General features: G+C 40.2%; 1 protein-coding gene across 1 annotated transcript; it reads right to left on the bottom strand.

The window, feature by feature from the left end:
- Window positions 1-1,992: 1,992 nt before the first annotated feature.
- On the bottom strand, window positions 1,993-18,621 carry SNRNP27 (small nuclear ribonucleoprotein U4/U6.U5 subunit 27). The gene is made up of 6 exons (XM_010593634.3): window positions 18,488-18,621; window positions 16,943-17,063; window positions 16,222-16,334; window positions 15,744-15,823; window positions 8,894-8,958; window positions 1,993-2,402 (listed from the first exon to the last, which is right to left on the bottom strand). Exons 1-6 carry the CDS (start codon window positions 18,519-18,521, stop codon window positions 2,348-2,350), a joined length of 468 nt encoding a protein of 155 aa, XP_010591936.3. The 5' UTR covers window positions 18,522-18,621; the 3' UTR covers window positions 1,993-2,347.
- Window positions 18,622-23,112: the final 4,491 nt, after the last annotated feature.

Here is a 23,112-nt window from a genome sequence, read left to right as displayed (position 1 = left end):
AATAGGTAAGTGGTAACTCTGGCGAAGGGTAAGACAGTTCACAATACTGGGGAAGCCAGCACAACCTGTACAAGGCAAGGTCATGGATGCTCCACAGATACATCCAAACTCCCTGAGGGACGGGAGCTGCTGGGCTGAGGGCTGTGGGGACCATAGTCTCGGAGAACATCTAGCTCAACTGGCATTAACGGTTTATAAAGAAAATGTTCTACATTCTACTTTGGTGAGTAGCATGTGGGGTCTTAAAAGCCTATAAGTGGACATCTAGGATACTCCACTGGCCTCACCCGTTCGGGAGCAAGGAAGAATGAAGAAAACTAAAGATACAAGAGAAAGGTTAGTCCAAAGCACTAATGGACCAAATCTACCACGCCCTCCACGAGACTGAGTCCAGTATAACTAGATGGTGCCTGGCTACCATCAATGGCAGCCCTGACAGACAGTCCCTGATGGAGTAGAAGAAAAGCGGGGTGCAGAACTCAAATTCTAGCAAAAAGACCAGACTTGATGGTCTGAGACTGGAGGGACCCCAGCAGATATGGCCCCCGGACTCTGTTATCCCAGAACTAAAACCATTCCCGAAGCCAACTCTTCAGACAAAAACTAGACCGGACTATAAGACAAAATGATACTGCTGAAGAGTGTGCTTCTTGGCTCAAGTAGACACATGAGACTAAATGGGCAGCTCCTGTTTGGAGGCAAGATGAGAAGGCAGAGGGGACAGGAGATGGCTGAATAGACACAGGAAATACAGGGTGGAGAGAAGGAGCGTGCTGTCACAGTGTAGAGAGAACAACTAGGGTCACATAAAATTGTGTATATAAGTTTTTGTATAAGAAACTGACTTGAATCGTAAACTTTCACTTAAAGCACAATTAAAAAAAAAAAAAAGCTTGCCAAAACACAAAGAGATCCAAGATTTGGACACAGCATTTCACAAAAGAAATACAAATGGCTAATACATTTTTTAAGTGTTCATCCTCCCAAGAAACTAAACAAATTAAAACCAGATACCATTATTTTAACCAGCAGATCAGAAAACTTTTTAAAAATCCTAACAGTAGTGGTGCATGTATATGAAATGAAAATGCTCATACTTTACTGGTGAGAGTCAGTTGCTACCTTTCGAGCCATATATACCAAAAGCCATAAAGCACGCACCCATTTTATCTCACTCAGCAATGCCATAGCCAAGGATTGAGCCTAAGGAAATAATGAAACAACTACAAAAAGACATGACAGGGATGACCGTTACAGGTTTAACTGTAATAGCAAGCTGTGAAAGGCAGTCCGATGTTCACCAGTACGGGATTAGTCAGTAAATGACGGTAAAACCAGGTCCTACTAAAAGCGAAATTTCCAAAGAATATTTAAGGGTATAAAAAAAAAGTTCAAAAGGTGGAGTGGCAGAATGGTTAAAAAAAAAAAAAAAAAAAGATCCAACTATATGCTGTTTACAAGACACTGAAAGTGAAAGGATGGAAAAAAATATTCCATGCAAATAATAACCAAAAGAGATCTGGGGTGGCAATCTTAATATCAGACAAAGTAGACTTCAAGACAAAATCTGTTAGAAGAGATAAAAATGGACAGTATATAGTGATAAAAGGGTCAATTCATCGAGAAGATTTAACAATCATAAAAAGATATGTACCCAACGTCGGAGAACCTAAATATATAAAGCAAACACTGATAGAACTGAAGGGAAAACTACATAGCACTACGGTAATAGCTTGCTACTTCAACGTACCATTTTCAGAATCGGACAGAACTTTGAACACTAGGCATGTATTGCTTTCATAATTGGGGGAAGACAACAAATTATATTTGGGGAGAGAAAAAAAAGCATAGAAGATTCAAAGATCCAAAGTTATATTTTTTCACTCTTTGTTTTCAAACTACTAAGAATCAAGATATTTAAATCTATTTATGAAAAAAGAAAATGTTTAGGGAGATTCTTTTACCTAGTAATAAAAATACATATCAAATACAAAAGGGTAGAAATATTGCTTTATTGGGGAAACTTACATCCAAATTATTTTTATGCTTTTTTAAAAAGTCCTACAAGTGTTCAAGGAGAAAACATATACAGCTTCCGCAGGAATAAGGAAACAAAATGGGGTTGATGACTGACCCAAATGATATTTCCTAAAAGAAAAAAAATGTAGTATTTAACCTTTCTTTTTTGAGGCAGGGCAAATGAACTACACAATTTATAAATAAGGTTTTCTTACTCTATAAGGAAGAAGAACTGAGATCCTGTTTTTGATGCATATTAAATACAAAATACAAAATCCTCTCTTTTGACCAAGATGAGGAAAAAAATCCTTCTTCACCACGTCAGTTCTCATGCAATGAAGTCCAAAGGTCTGTTGAATCCACCTTTTCGATTCATGTACTGCCTATAATGAAAAGAGGAGATTTATTATTTTAAAAAATTCTGACAACTTAACAACAAACAACCCAATCAAAACAGGGGCAAAGAACTTTAATAAATATTTCACCAAAGAGGATATTCAAATAGCCAACAAGCACATGAAAAGATGCTCAACATCATTAGCCATTAAAAAAAAAAAAAAAAAACCTAACCCACTGCTGTCAAGTCGATTCCAACTCATAGCGACCCTACAGGACAGAGTAGAACAGCCCCAGATGGTTTCCAAGGAGCAACTGGTGGATTCAGACTGCTGACCTTTTGCTTAGAAGCCACACTCTTACTCAGTTTACCACCAGGGTCCCCTTTAGCCATTAGGGAGATTCAAAACAAAACCACAAGGAGATATCACTTACCACTATTAGAACGGCAATGATTTAAAAACCAAAACAAAACAAAACACCCAACTTGGGAAATAAGAAGTGTTGGTGAAGTGTGGAGAACCTGGAACCTTCATCCACTGCTGGCTCAAATGTAAAATGGTATAGCCACTGTGGAAAACAGTCTGGCAATTCCCCAGTAAGTTGAACACAGAATTACCATATGACCCAGCAATCCCAATCCTAAGTATATACCCAGAAGGGAAGGCAGGAATGAAAACAGAAACCTGTTGGCCAATGTTCATTGCTGCACTTTTCACAATAGCCAAAAGGTGGACACAAACGAATGGACAAACAAAATGATACACACACACACACAAATGGAATATTTTGTAGCTATAATAAGAAAGTTCTGATGCATGCCACAACACAGATGAACCCTGAAAACATGCTGAGCAAAACAGGTCAGTCACCGAAGGACAAATACTGTATGACCTCACTTATATGAAATAAACAAATATATAGAAACCAAAGATCACTGACGGTTACTAGGGGTGGGAAGGAGGGAGAAAGGGGGAGTTGTTTGTTTTTTTCCTGGGGGGGGGGTGCATATCAGGTGTATGTTGATGGTGGTGAATGTTGTGAGGGGAACAGCAATGATGGTGGCACAGCATGAAAAATGTAATCAATGTCGCCGAGCTGTAAATGTGGAAGTTGTGTTGGCAAATGTTTTAATGTCTGTATTTTCTCACACACACAAAATTCTCCATTTCTCTTGGGAGTGTGATTAAAAGATTAAACCTATAAACCATCTTCAAAATGTAAAGTCTAGGATTCCCTGGGTGATATAAACAGTTAAGCGCTGGACTACTAACCGAAAGGTTGGCGGTTCAAAGCCACCCAGAGGTGCCTCAGAAGTAAGGCTTGGACATCTGCTTCCGAAAGGTCGCAGCACTGAAAACACTATGAGATACAACTATTGATCTCTACTTCTCCAGAGCAAAAGTGAAAGAAGGAAACCGAAGACTCAAAGAAGAAATGAGTCTAAAGGACGAACAGACTACACGAACCACGGCCTTATCTACCCTGAGACCAGAACTACACGGTACCTGGCTACTGACCATTCTGATCAGACAGAATGGGAGAAACATGTTGAACAAAACCTAAAAAGGCCAGACTTACTGGACCAGTTGAGACTAAAGGAACCCCCAAGACTATCTCCCTGACATACCCTTGAAACTCTGAACTAACAACACTCATGACAACACTACAGGACAGTGTAGAACTGCCCCTTGAGTTTCCAAGGAGCGGCTGGTGGATTCAAACTGCTGACCTTAAACACTGTGCCACCAGGGCTCCAAAACCACTCCCAGAGGTCACCTTTCAGCTAAATAACAGATCGGCTTATAAAATAAACAATATCACCTGTGTGTACTATGGTCCTTTAAAAAAAGCACCTATATGAAACCTAATGGTCAAGTTACCCTAAAGCAAAGAGGAGAAGGTTATGGGAGGCAGGGAAACTAGATTAATGGAAACAGACCAACCAGAGTGGAAATAATGAGAATGTTGACACATCATGAAAAATGTAACCAATTTCACTGAACAATATATACATAAACTGTTAGATGGAAATCTAATTTGCTGTGTAAACTTTCACCAAAAACACAATATCACTAAAAAAAAAAAAATTACCCTTATACCTACAAATACGACCCTGCTTAGAAGTAGGGGTCTCCTTGTCTTATGTTAATGAGGGCATACCAGTGAAGAGAGGCTCCTCAACCTAATCCCTTTTGAGCTATAAAATGAGCAGAAAAGACACAGAGACACACAGGGCGAAGGCACCATATGAAGACAGACACACAAGGCAGATGCTTCTACAAGCCCAGGGACTCCAAGGATTGCCAGCTACTAGAGACAGTGATGGTTCCCTGGTAGTATTCTCAACTTCCATGTAAGATAAGAGACCTGGGTTAAATTACCAGCCCATGCACCTCAAGCACGTCCATCAGTGGGGCTTTGGTTTTGTTATGATGCTGCATAGCTTCAGTGGAGCTAGCAGGCTAAGATAGATTAGAAAGACCTAACAATCTACTCAGGAAAATCAACCAAGAAAACCCTATGGATCACACGGTCTGATCCTGTTGTACATGGGGTCACAGGGCTGCTAACAACAAAAGAAGCTAAAATAGACAAAGACCTCCCCTAGAGCGACACCCTGAATTCAGACTTCTAAGCCTCCTGAACTGTGAGAAAATAAATTTCTGTTCTTTAAAAAAAAAGAAAACACTACACAGTGCAGTTCTACTTGGCATACAAGGGGTCACCACGAGTCAGAATCGACTCAACTGCAACTAACAACAACAAAAGTAAGAACTACTTATGGTTATTTAGTGCACACTAAAAAGAGACTATTTTGCTTTCAAAATAAGCCAAAGCCTCTCAGGTGTCTTTGAAACCCCAAAACACAAACAGCAGTAGGGACAGAAGTACACTTTTAAAATTGTTTGGAATGTAATTAATGTCACTAGATTATAGACATGAAGATGGAAGAAATGGCCAACGTTTTGTTATACGTATTTTACTACAATTGAAAAAAAAAAACTTCAAAAACTATTTGGTGAATTGTACATGTAAAAACTGAATTGGTGTATGTTCCGATATGCACATTCTCAACAACAAAAAATAAATTGCAAAAAAAAAAATGGGAAGGTTTTACAGATTTTTAAAGATTAAATTGAAAATCCATATTCATTTTGGGTAACACTAAATACCTAATTTAAGGAAATAGAAGCGTTCCAACATAGGCATATATCAAGCAAATTTGATTGCAAGGTGTAATGGTTCTTCCCAGAATACCTTATCTGAAGGTTATGTTACAAAGGACCATCGATAATGATTCTAATATCTTATCTCACATCATTCTCAAATTACATTCTCTATATTCTAAATCAATTGGAATACTAATCTTTTATCAGTGATAAGGGTGGAAGGGCAATGTTTGAACACGTTTTCACTTTTCCACTCATTAGGAATTCGGTGGGATTTTAAGTATGAATTAGTCTGTTCCAAATCTTTGGTACTAATAAAGTATATCTACATTTAGTCTACTATGCTGGGAATGACAACTTGAAGAGGAATGGTGTTGCATTCATCGCCAAAAAGAACATTTCAAGATCTATCCTGAAGTACAATGCTGTCAGTGACAGGATAACATCCATACGCTTACAACGTAGACCAGTTAATACGACTATTATTAAAATTTACGCACCAACCACTAAGGCCGAAGATGAAGAAACTGAAGATTTTTATCAGCTTCTGCAGTCTGAAATTGATTGAACATGCAACCAGGATTCATTAATAATTACTGGTGATTGGAATGCACAAGTGGGAAACAAACAAGGATCAGTAGTTGGAAAATATGGCCTTGGTGACAGAAACAATGCCAGAAATCGAATGAGAGAATTTTGCAAGACCAATGACTTCTTCACTGCAAACGCATTTTTTCACCAACATAAACGGTGACTATACACACGGACCTCACCATATGGAACACACAGGAATCAAACTGACTATATCTGTGGAAAGAAACGATGGAAAAGCTCAATATGATCAGTCAGAACAAGGCCAGGGGCCGACTGTGGAACAGACCATCAATTGCTCATATGCAAGTTCAAGCTGAAACCAAAGAAAATCAGAGCAAGTCCATGAGAGCCAAAGTATGACCTTAAGTATATCCCACCTGAATTCAGAAACCACCTCAAGAATAGATTTGACATGTTGAGCACTAATAACCGAAGACCAGAGAAGTTGTGGAATGAAATCAAGGACATCATATGTGAAGAAAGGAAAAGGTCACTGAGAAGACAGGAAAGAAAGAAAAGACCAAGATGGATGTTAGAGGAGACTCTGAAACTTGCTCTCAAAAATCAAGCAGCTAAAGCAAAAGGAAGAAATGATGAAGTAAAAGAGCTGAACAGAAGATTTCAAAGGGCGGCTCAAGAAAACAAAGTAAAATATTATAATGACGTGCAAAGAGCTGGAGATGGAAAAACACACTCAGCATTTCTCAAGCTGAAAGAACTGAAGAAAAAATTCAAACCTAGAGTTGCAATAGTGAAGGATTCTATGGGGAAAATATGAAATGACACAGGAAGCATCAAAAGATGGAAGGAATACACAGAGTCATTACACCAAAAAGAATTAGTTGACGTTCGACCATTTCAAGATGTCGCATACGATCAGGAACCGATGGTACTACATGAAGAAGTCCAAACTGCACTGAAAAAAAAAAACACTAGCAAAAAACAAGGCTCCAGGAATTGATGGAGTATCAATTGAGATGTTTCAACAAAGGCATGCGGTACTGGAAGTGCTCATTCGTCTATGCCAAGAAATTTGGAAGACAGCTACCTGGCCAACTGACTGGAAGAGATTCATATTTATACCTATTCCCAAGAAAGGTGATCCAACTGAATGTGGAAATTATAGAACAATATCATTAATATCACATGTAAGCAGAATTTTGCTAACGATCATTAAAAAGCAGCTGCAGCAGTATATCAACAGAAGACTGCCAGAAATTCAGGTCGATTTCTGAAGAGGATGTGGAACGAGGGATGTCATTGCTGATGTCAGATGGATCCTGGCTGAAAGCACAGAATACCAGAAGGATGTTTACCTGTCTTTTATTGACTATGCAAAACCATTCGACTGTGTGGATCGTAACAAATTATGGATAACACTGTGAAGACTGGGAATTCCAGAACGCTTAATTGTGCTCATGAGGAACCTGTACACAGATCAAGAGGCAGGTGTTCAGACAGAACAAGGGGATACTGACTGGTTTAAAGTCAGGAAAGGTGTGCATCAAGGTTGTATCCATTCACCGTACCTATTCAATCTGTATGCTGAGCAAATAATCTGAGAAGCTGGACTATATAAAGAAGAACGGGGCACAAGGATGGAGACAGGCTCATTAACAACCTGCGTTATGCAGATGACTCAACCTTGCTTGCTAAAAGGCAAGAGGACTTGAAGCACTTACTGATGAAGATCAAAGACCACAGCCTACAGTATGGATTAAACCTCAACAGAAAGAAAATAAAAATCCTCACAACTGGATCAATAAGCCACATCATGATAAACAGAAAAGATTGAAGTTGTCAAGGATTTTGTTTTACTTGGATCCACAATCAACATCCATGGAAGAAGTAGTCAAGAAATCAAAAGACGCATTGTACTGGGCAAATCTGCTGCAAAGGGCCTCTTTAAAGTGTTGAAACGCAAAGATGTCACCTTGATGACTAAGGTGTGCCTGACCGAAATCCATGGTATTTTCAACGGCATTATATGCATGTGAAAACGGGACAATGAATAAGGAAGACTGAAGAAGAACTGACACCTTTGAATTGTGGTGTTGGCGAAGAATACTGAATATACCATGGGCTGTCGAAAGAATGAACAACTCTGTCTTGGAAGATGTACAACCAGAATGCTCCTGACGAGACTGCATCTTACATACTCTGGACAAGTTGTCAAGAGGGATCAGTCCCTGGAGAAGGACATCATGCTTGGTAAAGTAGAGGGTCAGCAAAAAGGAGGAAGACCCTCAATGACATGGACTGACACAGCGGCTGCAACAATGGGCTCAAGTACAACAAAGATTATAAGGATAGCGCAGGACTGGGCAGTGTTTCGTTCTGTGGTACACAGGATCACTGAGTCGGAACTGACTCGGCGGCACCTAACAACAACACATTTAAAGAATGTTTATAGTTGAAATCCTTACATAATCATTCTAGGTAAATAATTCAGGAGGAATCGATTTTAAATCTACAGTTATAATAAATCAAAGCCTAAAGACTTGAGATTGTGCTGTTTTGAGGAAAGAACCATCTCATAACCCTAAAACATTTAAGTCAACTATTCTCTGTAACAGCTGAGTTCACATGTAACTTGGAAAGCAATTTTAACAGATCAGAATGCAAGCATGGAAGATAATCCTTCATTAAAATGAGAGACAGTGTGAAAACTGCTGTATTTCCTATAAACATGGTTATCCCATTATAAAATTCTTTCCCAAGTATGTAATTTATATCTTTAGTTCAAACATAATAAAGGGGGCTATGCATACCTGTACTTCCTCTTCTGAGACACATTTATGGCATAAGCATTTACAGAGCCATCCACCTTCTTCCCCTGGAGAAAAGCAATCATAAATATAAAAAACAGGAAGGATATTTTAAATAACTTAATCGGAGAGTTGGATCTTTGCAGACATGCTGCTAAATCCATTTAAGAATGAGGCTGCCCAATGAGGATGAAAGAATTTTCAAATTCCAATGATACCCAGAAACTCCCAAGTGTTAACAACTCTCTGCTCATACTTTTTTAAATTGTGATAAACACATATATAATAACACATTTGCCATGTCAATATTTTTTAGATGTACTAATTCAGGGACATGAATTACATCTATCATGTTGAGCAACCATCTCCACTTGCTCACATTTTTACAGTCACACATAAACAATTACAACATTCAAGCCAACAAACATCCGTGATCTATGTATTATGTACAAGGCATATCAGGGAGTAGGGTAACAGATGCTAACCTTTTTGCTCAAAATATTCTTTGAAATCAGATAAAAGGTATGGACATTATCTCCAGAAAAATTCACATTCCAAAAATTTAACTTATGACCTGTCATGGTTTGAACTGTGTCCCCCCAAAATATGTATCAATTTGGCTAGGCCATGATTCCCAGTGTTGTGTGATTGTCCACCATTTTGTCATCTGATGTGATTTTCTTATGTGTTGTAAATCCTACCTCTATTTTTATGAGGTTAATGAGGTGGGATTAGCGGCAGTTATATTAACGAGGTAGGACTCAATCTACAAGATTAGACTGTGTCTTAAGCCAATCTCTTGAGATATAAAAGAGAGAAAAGAACAGAAAGACCAGGGGATCTAATACCCCCAAGAAAGCAGAGCCAGGAGTTTACGTCCTTTGGGCCCAGGGCCCCTGAGCTGAAAAGCTCCTAGTCCAGGGGAAGACTGATGACAAGGAACTTCCTCCAGAGCCGACAGAGCTCTGAATTTGGACTTCTAGCCTACTAGACTGTGAGACATTAAACTTCTCTTTGTTAAAGCCACCCACTGGTGGTATGTTTGTTATAGCAGCACTAGATAACTAAAACCCTACCTGAGCACACAGCATTTTTGAGTCACGGCTAGTACAGTTGCTGTTCATTTAAGTCCCATTTCTTGCATAGGCCTTGCAATTTTGATTTTTAAACCAAGCATCCGAATATAGAATTACAGATGCTAATGGTGTCACTTAGGTATTGGCCTTTCTTAAAGTGGCTCTACCCCCTTTTCACTAATTTCTCTCCTTTTTGACCCAGCCAAGTTGACTCACTATGCCTACTTGCCTCCATGTTGTTTCTCAGGCTTGAATTGCCTTTACCCCATCCAATCTTCAGCTATCTGGTTCTTATCCATCATTTAAGGCCCAATTCAAATTATCCTGCTGCCATGAAGCGCTCTCTTCTCTAATGTTCGTAGAATGTTCACTGTGCTTTCCTCACGGTATCCTCCATTTTCTCCCCTGTATTATCACAGTGTATATAAACCATACCCACTCTGGCTGAGTTGATTCTGACTTACAGCAGCTCTACAGGACAGAACAGAACTGCCTCATAGGGTTTTTAAGGCTGTAAATCTTTATGGAAGCGGACTGCCACATCTTTCTCCTGTGGAGAAGCTGGTGGGTTCAAACTGCCAACCTTTTGGTTAGCAGCCAAGCACTGTGCCACCAGAGCTCCTATAGTGTATACTATATTTTTATGCAAATAATATACGCCTTCTATATTTGTCTGCCAACCACTCCCTTCCCCGTGAGGTATTTTTGTAAGCACAGTTATGCCAATTTTATTTTACATGTTGCTGTAAAAAAAAAAAAATCAGCATAGTGCACTTAAAAAATACCTCACAGTGGGGGGGAGGTGGGGGGAGGCAGTATTTGGCAAATAAACACAGAAGGCAAGTGTTACTTGCATAAAAATATAGTATACATGTTATTTCCCCTGTAAGACTGCAAGCTTGATAATAGGTGTTTTGGATTAAATTGTGTCCCCGCTAAATATGTGCTGGAATCCTAACCACTATACCTGTGGGTATAAATCTGTTTGGAAACAAGGTTTTCTTTGTTATGTTAATTAGACGACACTCAGTAGAGTGGGTTCTAAATCTATTCACTTTTGAGTTTAAAAAGAGTGGATTAGACAGATACACACACGGGGGAAGAAAGATGCCAGTGAGGATCGACAAGGAACCAAGAAACAGAATGCCCAGGGCTACCTCAAAAAATGAATTGATATAGCTGACGCCCTGATTTGGACTTTTAGCTTCCAAAACTGTGAGAAAATAAATTTCAGTTCTTTAAAGCCAGGCATATGTCTGAGAGTCACCTTTATATTCTCACATCCTAGGCTAGAGCAGTCATATGTGTTCAGAAAATGCTAAGTGTATGAACATCACCAGGTAACACCATGACACACACACACCTGTGGCCCCAACCTCCACTTCCCTCATTACTCATAGGGGTTTAAGGCCTAGGGCAGCACAGCCTATCTGTGCAGCGTATTTATTAGATAGCTGTGTCAGCGGACCAAAAGGATTCTGAACCACTGGCCTAAAGACATCCACAGGCAGCTACATATATGAAGTGGAACTAAAATAAATATATTTGGTCTCCTATTACGTTTCACATTTATCTTGAGGGGAAAATACTGGACAAATTACTTGAGATACATGATTTTGAACTCCCAAGGAAAAAGAGGAAGGCATGGCTTGGAAAGATTGGCTTTGGAAAAAAAGTAAATGATGTTTACCTTTTTACTAAGTCCAATTCCTAAAAGCTTACTGATCTTTGAAAACTATTTGCAGGGTTGAGTATTATTAATTCTACTCGCATTTACCTGCTGGAATGGAAAATTATCCATTCATAAACATAACCAAACTTTGAAATTTGTCTATACTCGTGTTAAAATGGAAGGTAAGATAAGCAACTACGCTGGCATATGAGAAGGTCCCACCATATACCGATGATGAAATATCATAGAACATATAGTACTGAAAAACACAAACGACCTGAGAGACTCTGTAACTGGTAGTATAGTCAAGAAAGTAACTGCGCTGGCTAAATTAACATCCTTGTAGATGTCATCAGAAAAACAAGTGACATCATCTGGTCTCACTAAACCCACTGCTGCTGAGCTGATTCCAAGTCAGTGACCCTGAGAAAGAGTGGAGCTGCCCCAAGAAAGAGCCGGGGGATTTGAACTGCTGACCTTTTGGTTAGCAGCCGAGCTCTTAGCCACTACACTCACAGGGCTCCTTGGTCTCACTGGTACTCCATAATTTTGATAGGATCTATGAATTCTAATTTCTCCCTTATAAACAAACATATTCGGCATAGACTACATTAAAAATAAAGCTGTGCCCCCAAAACTACTGCTCTGAGATAATCTTTAAACCTTAAATCATAAATATCTCCTGAAGTCTTCTTAAAACCAAACAACCATTTTGCTTAATGAGTAAAATATGCCTGTCTTAAGCATTATGTTCTTTTAAGAACTATCCACGTGGGATCAAATTGACAAGAGCAACTTGAAAGGTCAGACAGGAAGCTTAGAAGGCAGTGAGTTTATGTTAACAGGAGAGGAACAACTCAGAGAAGGCAGGTCAGAATGGCTGCACAACTGGAAGAATGTAACTGATGTTAATGAATTGTACATGAAGAAACTGTTGAACTGGTCTATGTTTTGCTGTATATTCTCAACAACAACAAAGTAAATAAATAAAAAAGTAAGGCTGCGGCCTAAGCTTTACACTGGATTCTCAGGAACTTCAAACATAACATTAAGCAACAGTAAAACTAAAAAGGACCTCCTTAAAGTGTTGAAGAGCAAAGATGTCACCCTGAAGACTAAGGTGCACCTGATCCAAGCCACGGTATTTTCAATTGCATCATATGCATGTGAAAGCTGGACAATGAATAAGGAAAATCAAAGAAGAGTTGACGCCTTTGAATTGTGTTGGTGAAAAATATTGAATATACCATGGACTGCCAAAAGAACGAATAAATTTGTCTTGGAAGAAGTACAACTAGAGTGCTCTTTGGAAGAAAGGGTGGCGAGACTGCGTCTTACATACTTTGGACATGTTGTCAGGAGGGATCAGTGCCTGGAGAAGGATATCATGCTTGGCAGAGCACAGGGTCAGCGGAAAAGGGGAAGACCCTCAACAAGGTGGATTGACACAGTGGCTGCAACAATGAGCGCCAAGCATAACAACAATTGTAAGGATCGCTCAGGACCGGGCAGTGTTTCGTTCTGTTGTGCATAGGGTCGCTACGAGTCAGAACTGACTCGACGGCACCTAACAACAACAAAACCAAAAAAAAAAAACAAACCAAGAAAATAATTCCAGTAAGTTCCCTCCCTGTTCTTCTAAAAATAATAAAATTATAGTTGCTTTGTTTACTTTGGAGATATTTTTATTTACTCAACATATACATTAACAAACTTCACACTCTTCAGAAAAGCAAATAAATATTCAAGAAAAAAAAAAGCTGATATATAAACTGCAATAGATTCCAAAAAGAGGCTCACATAACCATTTGTGAGGACAAGAGCTCATTAATTTTCCCACCTCAAAACAATCATGCCTCAGTACTCCTCTAAGGTTACATACACACTGTCACTAAAAAAAAAAAATATTGAGCCCTACACAATCACATTATTTCCAAAGAAACACAGCATGTGAGATCACCTCCACTCCATCAACAACTCAACAGAATACAAGATTAGGGAAAGTGGGTTATTTTTGACTGTGTTCTCAAATATCTCAACTTTCATTTGCAAAACTAAATGGAAAGGCTTAACGTGAGAAAGAGATTTTAAAAATACATTCTCTTTCTACACATACACACTCTCTCCTTCCGTTTCCTCTCTAAACCACCCTCTTCTTTCCTACGTCTTTTTCTCCTCCTATCTCCCCTCCTCTCGCCTCCCTCCCTATAGCCCCTCTTCTCCATCCTCCTTTCTACAATCCCTCCTTCCTCTTCCCCCTCCCTATTCTCTCTAGTACTAGGATAGCCAGCCCTCACTCTCTAATCTACCTCTCTTCTGAGCTGAGACATGTAAGTAGCTGCCCAATGCAGTCTTTATCTTCCCTCTCACAGCAGTTCCCTGTTCTGTAATTGTAATCTCTTTCCTGATTAACTGTTATCACCCAGAGTCCCCAGCCTGACACTTCAAAGTCATCCCTGAAGGCTCACTCCCACTCCCACCCCCACCACTACTAACTCTGCCTCCTAAATGGTTCTCAATATTCTGGCTCCTCCTCTCCATGCCCACTGCCCATTTCAGGCCTTCACCATCTTCTGCTTGCCTGACCAGCAGATTTCCCTGCCTCCAATTTAACTCTCTTCCATCTGTCCTCCATGCTGCCCCAGAGCCATCTTTCTAAAACACACATATAATCATGCCGTTCCCTTGCTTAAAAATCATTGCTTGCTGTCCTCAACACCTAAAGAATCAACTGTAAATTCCTTGGCTCGCCATCAAAAGCTTGCTGTGATTTGGGTCCTATCTCGATTTCTAGTTTCATCCATAGTCATTAGCCCATCAGTACCCTTTTACCAGTCACTGAATTTGAAATTCCCACAATACACTATGCTGTTTCACACATAACACATGGCCTTCTTCCCTCTACTTTAAATATCTTCCTCCTCTTTGCCTAATCACCCTACTTACCACCCTTTAAGATCTAACTCAAATATTATCCCTGGGAAGCACTTCCTGAATTCCAAAGGCAGTTCACTGCTTCTTCCTCTTGTACTCTCAAAGTTCTTCACACAGGTTGTTACTGTTTTATGCCCAAATAAACTTGTATCAATAGAAAAACTACAAATGATGTTAAAAGAATATGGAAAAATAGGCAAGTCACATGGATTCCACCAACTTTCTGTCAGTTCGTCATATGGTGGTGGTTAGTATGTCACTGTGATGCTGGAAGCTATGCTACCAGTTTTTCAAATAAAAGCAGAGTCACCCATGGTAGACAGGTTACATATGAGCTTCCATACTGAGACAGACTCGGAAGAAAGGCTTGGCAATCTACTTCTGGAAATTAGACAATAAAAATCCTATGGATTACAATAGAATACTGTCCAATATAGTGTTGAAAGATGAGTCTCCTAGGTTGAAAGGCACTGAAAATACACAGTGGCCGCAATAACAGATTCCAGCATACCAAGGATTCCGAACCGGACATTTCATTCTGTTGTACATGGGGTTGCCATGTGTCATGGATTGAACTGTGTCCCCCCAAAAATATGTATCAACTTGGTTAGGGCATGATTCCCAGTATTTTGTGGTTGTCCTCCACTTTGTAATTGTAATTTTATGTTGAGAGGATTAGGGTGGGATTGTAACACCACCCTTACTCAGGTCACCTCCCTGATCCAAGGTAAAGGGAGTTTTTCTGGGGTGTGGCCTGCACCACCTTTTCTCTCTCACGAGATAAAAGGAAAAGGACAAGCAGAGAGTTGGTGACCTCATGCCACCAAGAAAGTAGCACCAGGAGCAGAGCATGTCCTTTGGACACGAGGTCCCTGCACCTGAGAAGCTCCTTGACCATGAGAAGATTGTGGACAAGGACCTTCCTCCAGAGCCAACAGAGAGAAGGCCTTCCCCTAGTGCCGATGCCCTGAATTTGGACTTGTAACCTACTAGACTGTGAGGAAATAAATTTCTCTTTGTTAAAGCCATCCATTTGTGGTATTTCTGTTATGGCAGCACTAGATGACTAAGACACCATGAGTCAGAGCTGACTTGATAGCAACTAACAACAACAACATATGGATTAATTCAAATTGGAATGTTTAATTGGTTGTGTGTTTTACTTACTTACCTTTGTGGAATCAAAGGAGGCAAACCCCATTAACTTCATCATTTCTATTTCTTCCTCTGTTTTGCCCTCTAAGTCCTCCTCTGCAAAATATAAGTGATAATTAAAAAAAAAAAAAACTCTCCTGTTATTTTATACATGAAAGGTAACAGATGAACAGAGGAAAAAAAACCAATTAGCTAAAGACTTGAGTCTAATGAAAAAATTCCTCTTCAACTTAAACAGACTGCGACAATATCTAGTTATGAAGATGCTTCCAAAATAGAATATCGTCTTCCATGTTTTTAACTGTCCTTCCTATATTATATCAGGAGCACCACGGATAACCAGCAATCTGCTAAGGTGCAAATCTCAAAACCATACGCAATGAATACTATAAAAATCTTAATATTTAAATTACACTTTTATAATTTTATCACCTGACTGAAACTATCTAAGCAAGACTGTACTTTTCCAACAGTTACACATCTAATAACATTACCAGTAATCTGACGTTCTTTGCTCTTTGTTTCTTTTGTTTCTTTCTTTTCCTCATCTCTTCTTTCTTTCAGTCGAGAAGGCGAAGGGGATGTAGATCTATGTCGTCTTGGTGATCTAATATTTAATAACCAAAGATGTTAGAGAGAAAGATATACATGGCAGTTCTGTGCAGATCAGCAGAGATCAGCACATCAGTGGCTGAAAATAAAGGCTAAACAAAAGCTAGGCTCCAGAGAGCCAGGAGTCCATTCTCTACAGCAAAGGGAGGAGGGAGGTTCTGCCTAGGCCCTACTGATTAATAAAAATTAGAAAATACCATTTACTGCTTATTGTCACTTTCATTTGGTATAGTAAGAACTAAAAACAAAATTTTGGTTAGGCAGAAAAGGGAAACTAAAAAGTTTTTAACGATTACATATGAACACACAAAAAGCTGGCTAAATCATTATCACCAAAAATTAAAACAACTTACTATTTCTTACTATTGACTGGCTTTACATGTATTATTTCTCACTTACTTCTCAAGACAACTCTATGATATACAGAGTGTTATCAACCCCATCTTATGAAAGGGAATGTGAAGTTTAGAATAACGTGAGGTTAAGTTTCTCTCATTTCATGAAATTCAAAATTCCCTTACGAGTGGTAAAAACAAACTCAAGGGCACTGACAAGTTTCACTGGGACTTGGAGTAAAGCTTCTGGCTGATTTTCTGCAGTTACCTGGAGCGTCTTCTGTGTGGCGATCGAGAGCGGCTCCTCCTTCGATCTCTCTCCCGGGACCTAGACCTTTCTCGGCGTCTGCGTTCCCTCTCCCGGGATGTGGACCGGGACCGCCTTCGCTCTAATACGAACACATAAAGTTGCAGAGAGGAAAATCACCTCAAATATCTAGAGCTGCACCTATTCAGCAGAAATACAATGCGAGCCATTTCTAGTAATCACTTTAGGAAAGAAAAAAAAAAAGTGTAATTAATTTAACAATATATGTTATTTGACCCACTACGTCCATTTCAAGGAGCCCTGGTGGCATGGTAGCACAGTGGTTAACTACTCAGCTGCTAACCCAAAGGTTGGCAGTTCGAACCCACCAGTTGTTCCACTGGGAGATGTGGCAGTTTGCTTCCTTAAAGATTACACCCTGGGAAACCCTATGGGGCGGTTCTATTCATACTATAAGGTGGCTATGAGTCAGAACTGACTTCATGGCAATGGGTTTGGGTTTTTTATATTCATTTCAGGAGTACCAGGGTAGTGAAAATGGTTATATGCTCCACTACTAGTCAAAAGGCTGGTGGATGGAATACAACCAAAACACCTTGAAAGAATGGTCTGGCAATCCGCTTCGAAAAGGTCACATAGCCTTAAAAACCCTAGGGAGCAGTTATACTCTGTACACGTGGGTCGCTATGAGTCCTGGACGGCAACTACCACCACCATTCAACATAACTATAAGATTTCAACATATTAACAGTTAAGATTAAATACTTTTTAACATATCAATAATTAAGATTAAATACATTTCAGATGCTCAATAGCCACTTGTGGCTGGCAGCCTCATTTGACCTTTAAGAAAACCTTTATGAACTTATGGGGCTAGTCGAAGGTGTCAAAAACTAACCAGAGGCAGAACTGAGGATGTAAATTAGATCTCCAGGATTCTTTACACTGCACTGCCTTATTTGTGGGGGAAGGGGCCAGATGGCTTTAAGAGGTGAGCACCCTGGACACAAAATTCTAGATACTGATGCCCCTATTATAAACGAGGAAGAAAACACTAACCAAGCATCAAAGATGGCAGGCGCTACCACATACTGTTATGGAATATGACATTAATTCTCACATCAGATTTTTAAGATAGGTAGCCAAGAAACGGCATCGATTCCACGGCAACTGTTTCTTGTTTTGTTTTGAATATTTCCCCAATGTCTACTAGCAGAATTCGAACTCATAAAGATTGGGTGACCTGCCCACAGTCACTCAGAAATTAAGTGAAGGAATCGTGGTCTGACTCTAAATGCCTCAACCACCAATATAATAAGTTACTGTATGAGGCCGACAGAGCCAGCGAAATCCTATCTCAGAACGGAAAACGCCTTCCAACTGGAGGGTCCGGGCTAAGAGTCTAGGGCCCAGGACTTCGTTTCACCATCTAGCCTCAGTTTTTCACCTTCTTAGGAGAAAAGGGTTCGCCTCTCCGCTGCCTAATACTAAAAAAAGAAAAAACACGCACTTCTGACCGACCCTCCAAATTACTTCTGGACTCACCTCTACGCGGCGAACGGCTCCGGCTGCGACCCATTCGGAATCCTCCTACTTACACCGCCCCGGAAACTACTGTGCAAGAGCTTCCGGGTGCGCGGAAACCTCAGCTTTCTTGCGGCCGGCTGGAAAATGTAGAAATGACTCTCAAGGGTTCCGGATTTTAAAGAAGGGAAGATGTGTCTTGAGCCCGCTCAGAATTACTCGGCACCACTTTTTTTACTTGCCAGATGCCAGCACCTCCCAGCTCAGGAATTTGGGTGAGAATCAGGTCTTTGAACCGGCTCGTTCCGGTTTGAACCCTTACTAAGAATTTGCATTCTAACAAGGTCCCTGCAAAAGATATGCATTTCCACCCCCTACATATACCAAATCAGAATCCGTAGTTTAACAAGATCCTCAGGTGATTCTTACGTATAACTTCCCGGGAACTTGTTAGAAATGTAAAGACTTGAGTCTAACGAAAAAAGAATAGAGGTGTGATCTCCTTACCTCTGGCCCTCTTTCACAGTAGCTTCCTAAGTAATCTTCTGTCTCCACCGTGGCCCTTAAAATACGCCATTTGATGTTACTATGAGAAAACCCAGCCTATACTCTCCACCCTAACACAGTTCTCATTAGTTTTTTTTCTCCATTTTTCTTTCCAGTCTTAGTCTATATGTATGTTGTTGTCAGGTGCCGTCCAGTCGCTTCCGACTCATAGCGACCCCATACACAACAGAACGAAACACTGCCCGGTCCTGCGCCAATCTAAACAGTCGTTTTTATGCTTGAGCTCATTGTTGCAGCCACTGTGTCAGGCCACCTCGTTGAGGGTCTTCCTCTTTTCCGCTGTCCCTGTACTCTGCTAAGCATGATGTCCTTCTCCAGGGATTCATCCCTTCTGACAACATGTCCAAAGTATGTAAGACACAGTCTTGCCATCCTTGCTTCTAAGAAGCATTCTGGTTGTACTTCTTCTAAGACAGATTTCTTCGTTCTTTTGGCAGTCGTGGTATATTCAATGTTCTTCACGAACACCACAGTTCAAAGGCGTCAGTTCTTCTTCAGTCTTCCTTACTCATTGTCCAGCTTTCACATGCATGTGATGCGATTGAAAATACCATGGCTTGGGTAAGGCTCACCTTAGTCTTCAAGGTGACATCTTTGTTCTTCAACACTTTGAAGAGGTCCTTTGCAGCAGATTTACCCAGTGCAACACATCTTTTGATTTCTTGACTGCTGCTTCCATGGCTGTTGATTGTGGATCCAAGTAAAACGAAATCCTTGACAACTTCAATCTTTTCTCCGTTTATCATGATGTTGCTCATTGGTCCAGTTATGAGGATTTTTGTTTTCTTTATGTTGAGGTGTAACCCATACTGAAGGCTGTGGTCTTTGATCTTCATTAGTAAGTGCTTCAAGTCCTCTTCACTTTCAGCAAGCAAGGTTGTGTCATCTGCATAACACAGGTTGTTAATGAGTCTTCCTCCAATCTTGATGCCCTGTTCTTCTCCATATAGTCCAGCTTCTCATATTTGTTCAGCATACAGATTAAATGGGCATGGTGAAAGCATACAACCCTGACACACACCTTTCCTGACTTTAAACCAATCAGTATCTCCTTGTTCTGTCTGAACAACTGCCTCTTGATCTATGTAAAGGTTCCTCATGAGCACAATTAAGTGTTCTGGAATTCTCATTCTTCACAGTGTTATCCATAGTTTGTTATGATCCACACAGTCGAATGGTTTTGCATAGTCAATAAAAGACAGGTAAACATCCTTCTGGTATTCTCTGCTTTCAGCCAGGATCCATCTGACATCAGCAATGATATCCCTGGTTCCGTATCCTCTTCTGAAACCAGCCTGAATTTCTGGCAGTTCCCTGTTGATATGCTGCTGCAGCCGCTTTTGAATGATCTTCAGCAGAATTTTGCTTGTGTGTGATATTAATGATATTGTTCTATAATTTCCACATTCGGTTGGATCACCTTTCTTGGAAATAGGCATAAATATGGATCTCTTCCAATCAGTTGGCCAGGAAGCTGTCTTCCCTATTTCTTGGCATAGATGAGCGAGCACCTCCACTGCTGCATCTGTTTGTTGAAACATCTCAGTTGATATTCCATCAATTCCTGGAGCCTTGTTTTTCGCCAGTGCCTTCAGAGTAGCTTGGACTTCTTCCCTCAGTACCATCGGTTCCTGATCATATGCCACCTCTTGAAATGGTTGAATATTGACTAATTCTTTTTGGTATAATGACTCTATGTTTTCCTTCCATCTTCTTTTGATGCTTCCTGCATCATTTAATATTTTCCCCCATGGAATCCTTCACTATTGTAACTCGAGGCTTGGATTTTTTCGTCAGTTCTTTCACCTTGAGAAACGCCGAGCGTGTTCTTCCCTTTTGGTTTTCCATCTCCAGCTCTTTGCACGTGTCATTATAATACTTTATTTTGTCTTCTGAAGATGCCCTTTGAAATCTCTGTTCAGTTCTTTTACTTCATCAATTCTTCCTTTTGCTTTAGCTGCTCGACGCTCAAGAGCAAGTTTCACAGTCTCCTCTGACATCCACCTTGGTGTTTTCTTTCTTTCCTGTCTTTTCAGTGACCTCTTGCTTTCTTCATGGATGATGTCCCTGATGTCATTCTACAACTCGCCTGGTCTTTGGTCACTAGTGTTCAATGCGTCAAATCCATTCTTGACATGGTCTCTAAATTCAGGTGGGGTGTACTCAAGGTCATATTTTGGCTCTCATGGACTTGCTCTGATTTTCTTCAGTTTTAGCTTGAACTTGCACATGAGTAATTGATGGTCTGTTCCACAGTCAGCCCCTGGCCTTGTTCTGACTGATGATATTGAGCTTTTCTATCATTTCTTTCCACAGATGTAGTCAATTTGATTTCTGTGTGTTCCATCTGGTAAGGTTCATGTGTATAGTCACTGTTTATGTTGGTGAGAGAAGGTATTTGCAAGGAAGAAGTCGTTGGTCTTGCAAAATTCTATCATTCGATCTCCAGCATTGTTTCTATCACCAAGGCCATATTTTCCAACTGCTGATCCTTTTTCTTTGTTTCTAACTTTCGCATTCCAATCGCCAGTAATTATCAATGCATCTTGATTGCATGTTTGATCAATTTCAGACTGTAGCAGCTGATAAACATCTTCTATTTCTTCATCTTTGGCCCTAGTGGTTGGTGCGTAAATTTGAGTAATGGTTGTATTAACTGGTTTTCCTTGTAGGCGTATGGATATTATCCTATCACTGACAGCGGTGTACTTCAGGATAGATCTTGAAACATTCTTTTTGGTGATGAATGCAACACCATTCCTCTTCAAGTTGTCATTCCCAGCATAGTAGACTGTATGATTGTCTGATTCAAAATGGCCAATACCAGACCATTTCAGCTCACTAATGCCTAGGAGGATATCAGTGTTTATGTGTTCCATCTCATTTTTGATGATTTCCAGTTTTCCTAGGTTCACACTTTGTACATTCCAGGTTCCGATTATGAATGGATGTTTGCAGCTGTTTCTTCTCGTTTTGAGTTGTGCCACATCAACAAATGAAGGTCCCGAAAGCTTTACTCCATCCACGTCATTAAGGTGAACTCTACTTTGAGGAGGCAGCTCTTCCCCAGTCATCTTTTGAGTGCTTTCCAACCTGGGGGGCTCATCTTCCATCACTATATCAGACAATGTTCCACAGCTATTCATAAGGTTTTCACTGGCTAATGCTTTTCAGAAGTAGACTGCCGGGTCCTTCTTCCTAGTCGTTCGTGGTCTGGAAGCTCAGCTGAAACCTGTCCTCCATGGGTGACCCTGCTGGTATCTGAATACCGGTGGCATAGCTTCCAGCATCACAGCAACACACAAGCCCCCACAATACGACAAACTGACAGACATGTGGGGGGTCTATATGTATATGGTATTATGCATCAAACAAATTTTAAGTACAGCACATGCAGTTTGTATATTTTGACCTTTTCACGTAACATTCTCTCCCCTGTGAACAAGCTTTATGATGCTGCCCAGCTACTACCACTGACTGCTCTGACAGGGATCACAATAGACGGTCCCAGACAGAGCTGGAGAAAAATGTAGAACAAAATTCTAACTCACGCACACACAAAAAAGACCACACTCACTGGCCTGACAGAGACTGAAGAAACCTGGGAGTATTGACCCTGGATACCCTTATAGCTCAGTAATGAAGTCACTCCTGAAGTTTACCCTTCATCCAAAGATTAGATAGGCCCGTAAAACAAAAGAAGACTAAAAGGACACACCAGCCCAGCGGCAAGGACTAAAAGGCAGGAGGGGAGAGGAAAGCTGATAATAGGGAACCCAATGTCAAGAAGGGAGAGTGTTGACATGTTGTGGGGTTGTTAACCAATGTCATAAAAAAATATGTGTGCTGTTTAATGAGAAGTTAGTTCTGTAAAACTTCATTTAAAGTACAATTAAAAAAAGCATGGTATTTTCAATAACCTCATATGCATGTGAGAGATGAAGAATGAATAAGGAAGACTGAAGAAGAATTGATGCTTTGAATTATGATGTTGGCAAAGAATATTGAATATACCATGGGCTGCCAGAAGAATGAACAAATCTGTCTTGGAAGAAGTAGTCAGAGTACTCCTTAGAAGT

This window comes from Loxodonta africana, chromosome 15 (genome assembly GCF_030014295.1).
Source record: "Loxodonta africana isolate mLoxAfr1 chromosome 15, mLoxAfr1.hap2, whole genome shotgun sequence".
In the NCBI taxonomy this organism is placed as follows: domain Eukaryota; kingdom Metazoa; phylum Chordata; class Mammalia; order Proboscidea; family Elephantidae; genus Loxodonta; species Loxodonta africana.
This window is presented reverse-complemented; position numbering and strand designations above follow the sequence as displayed.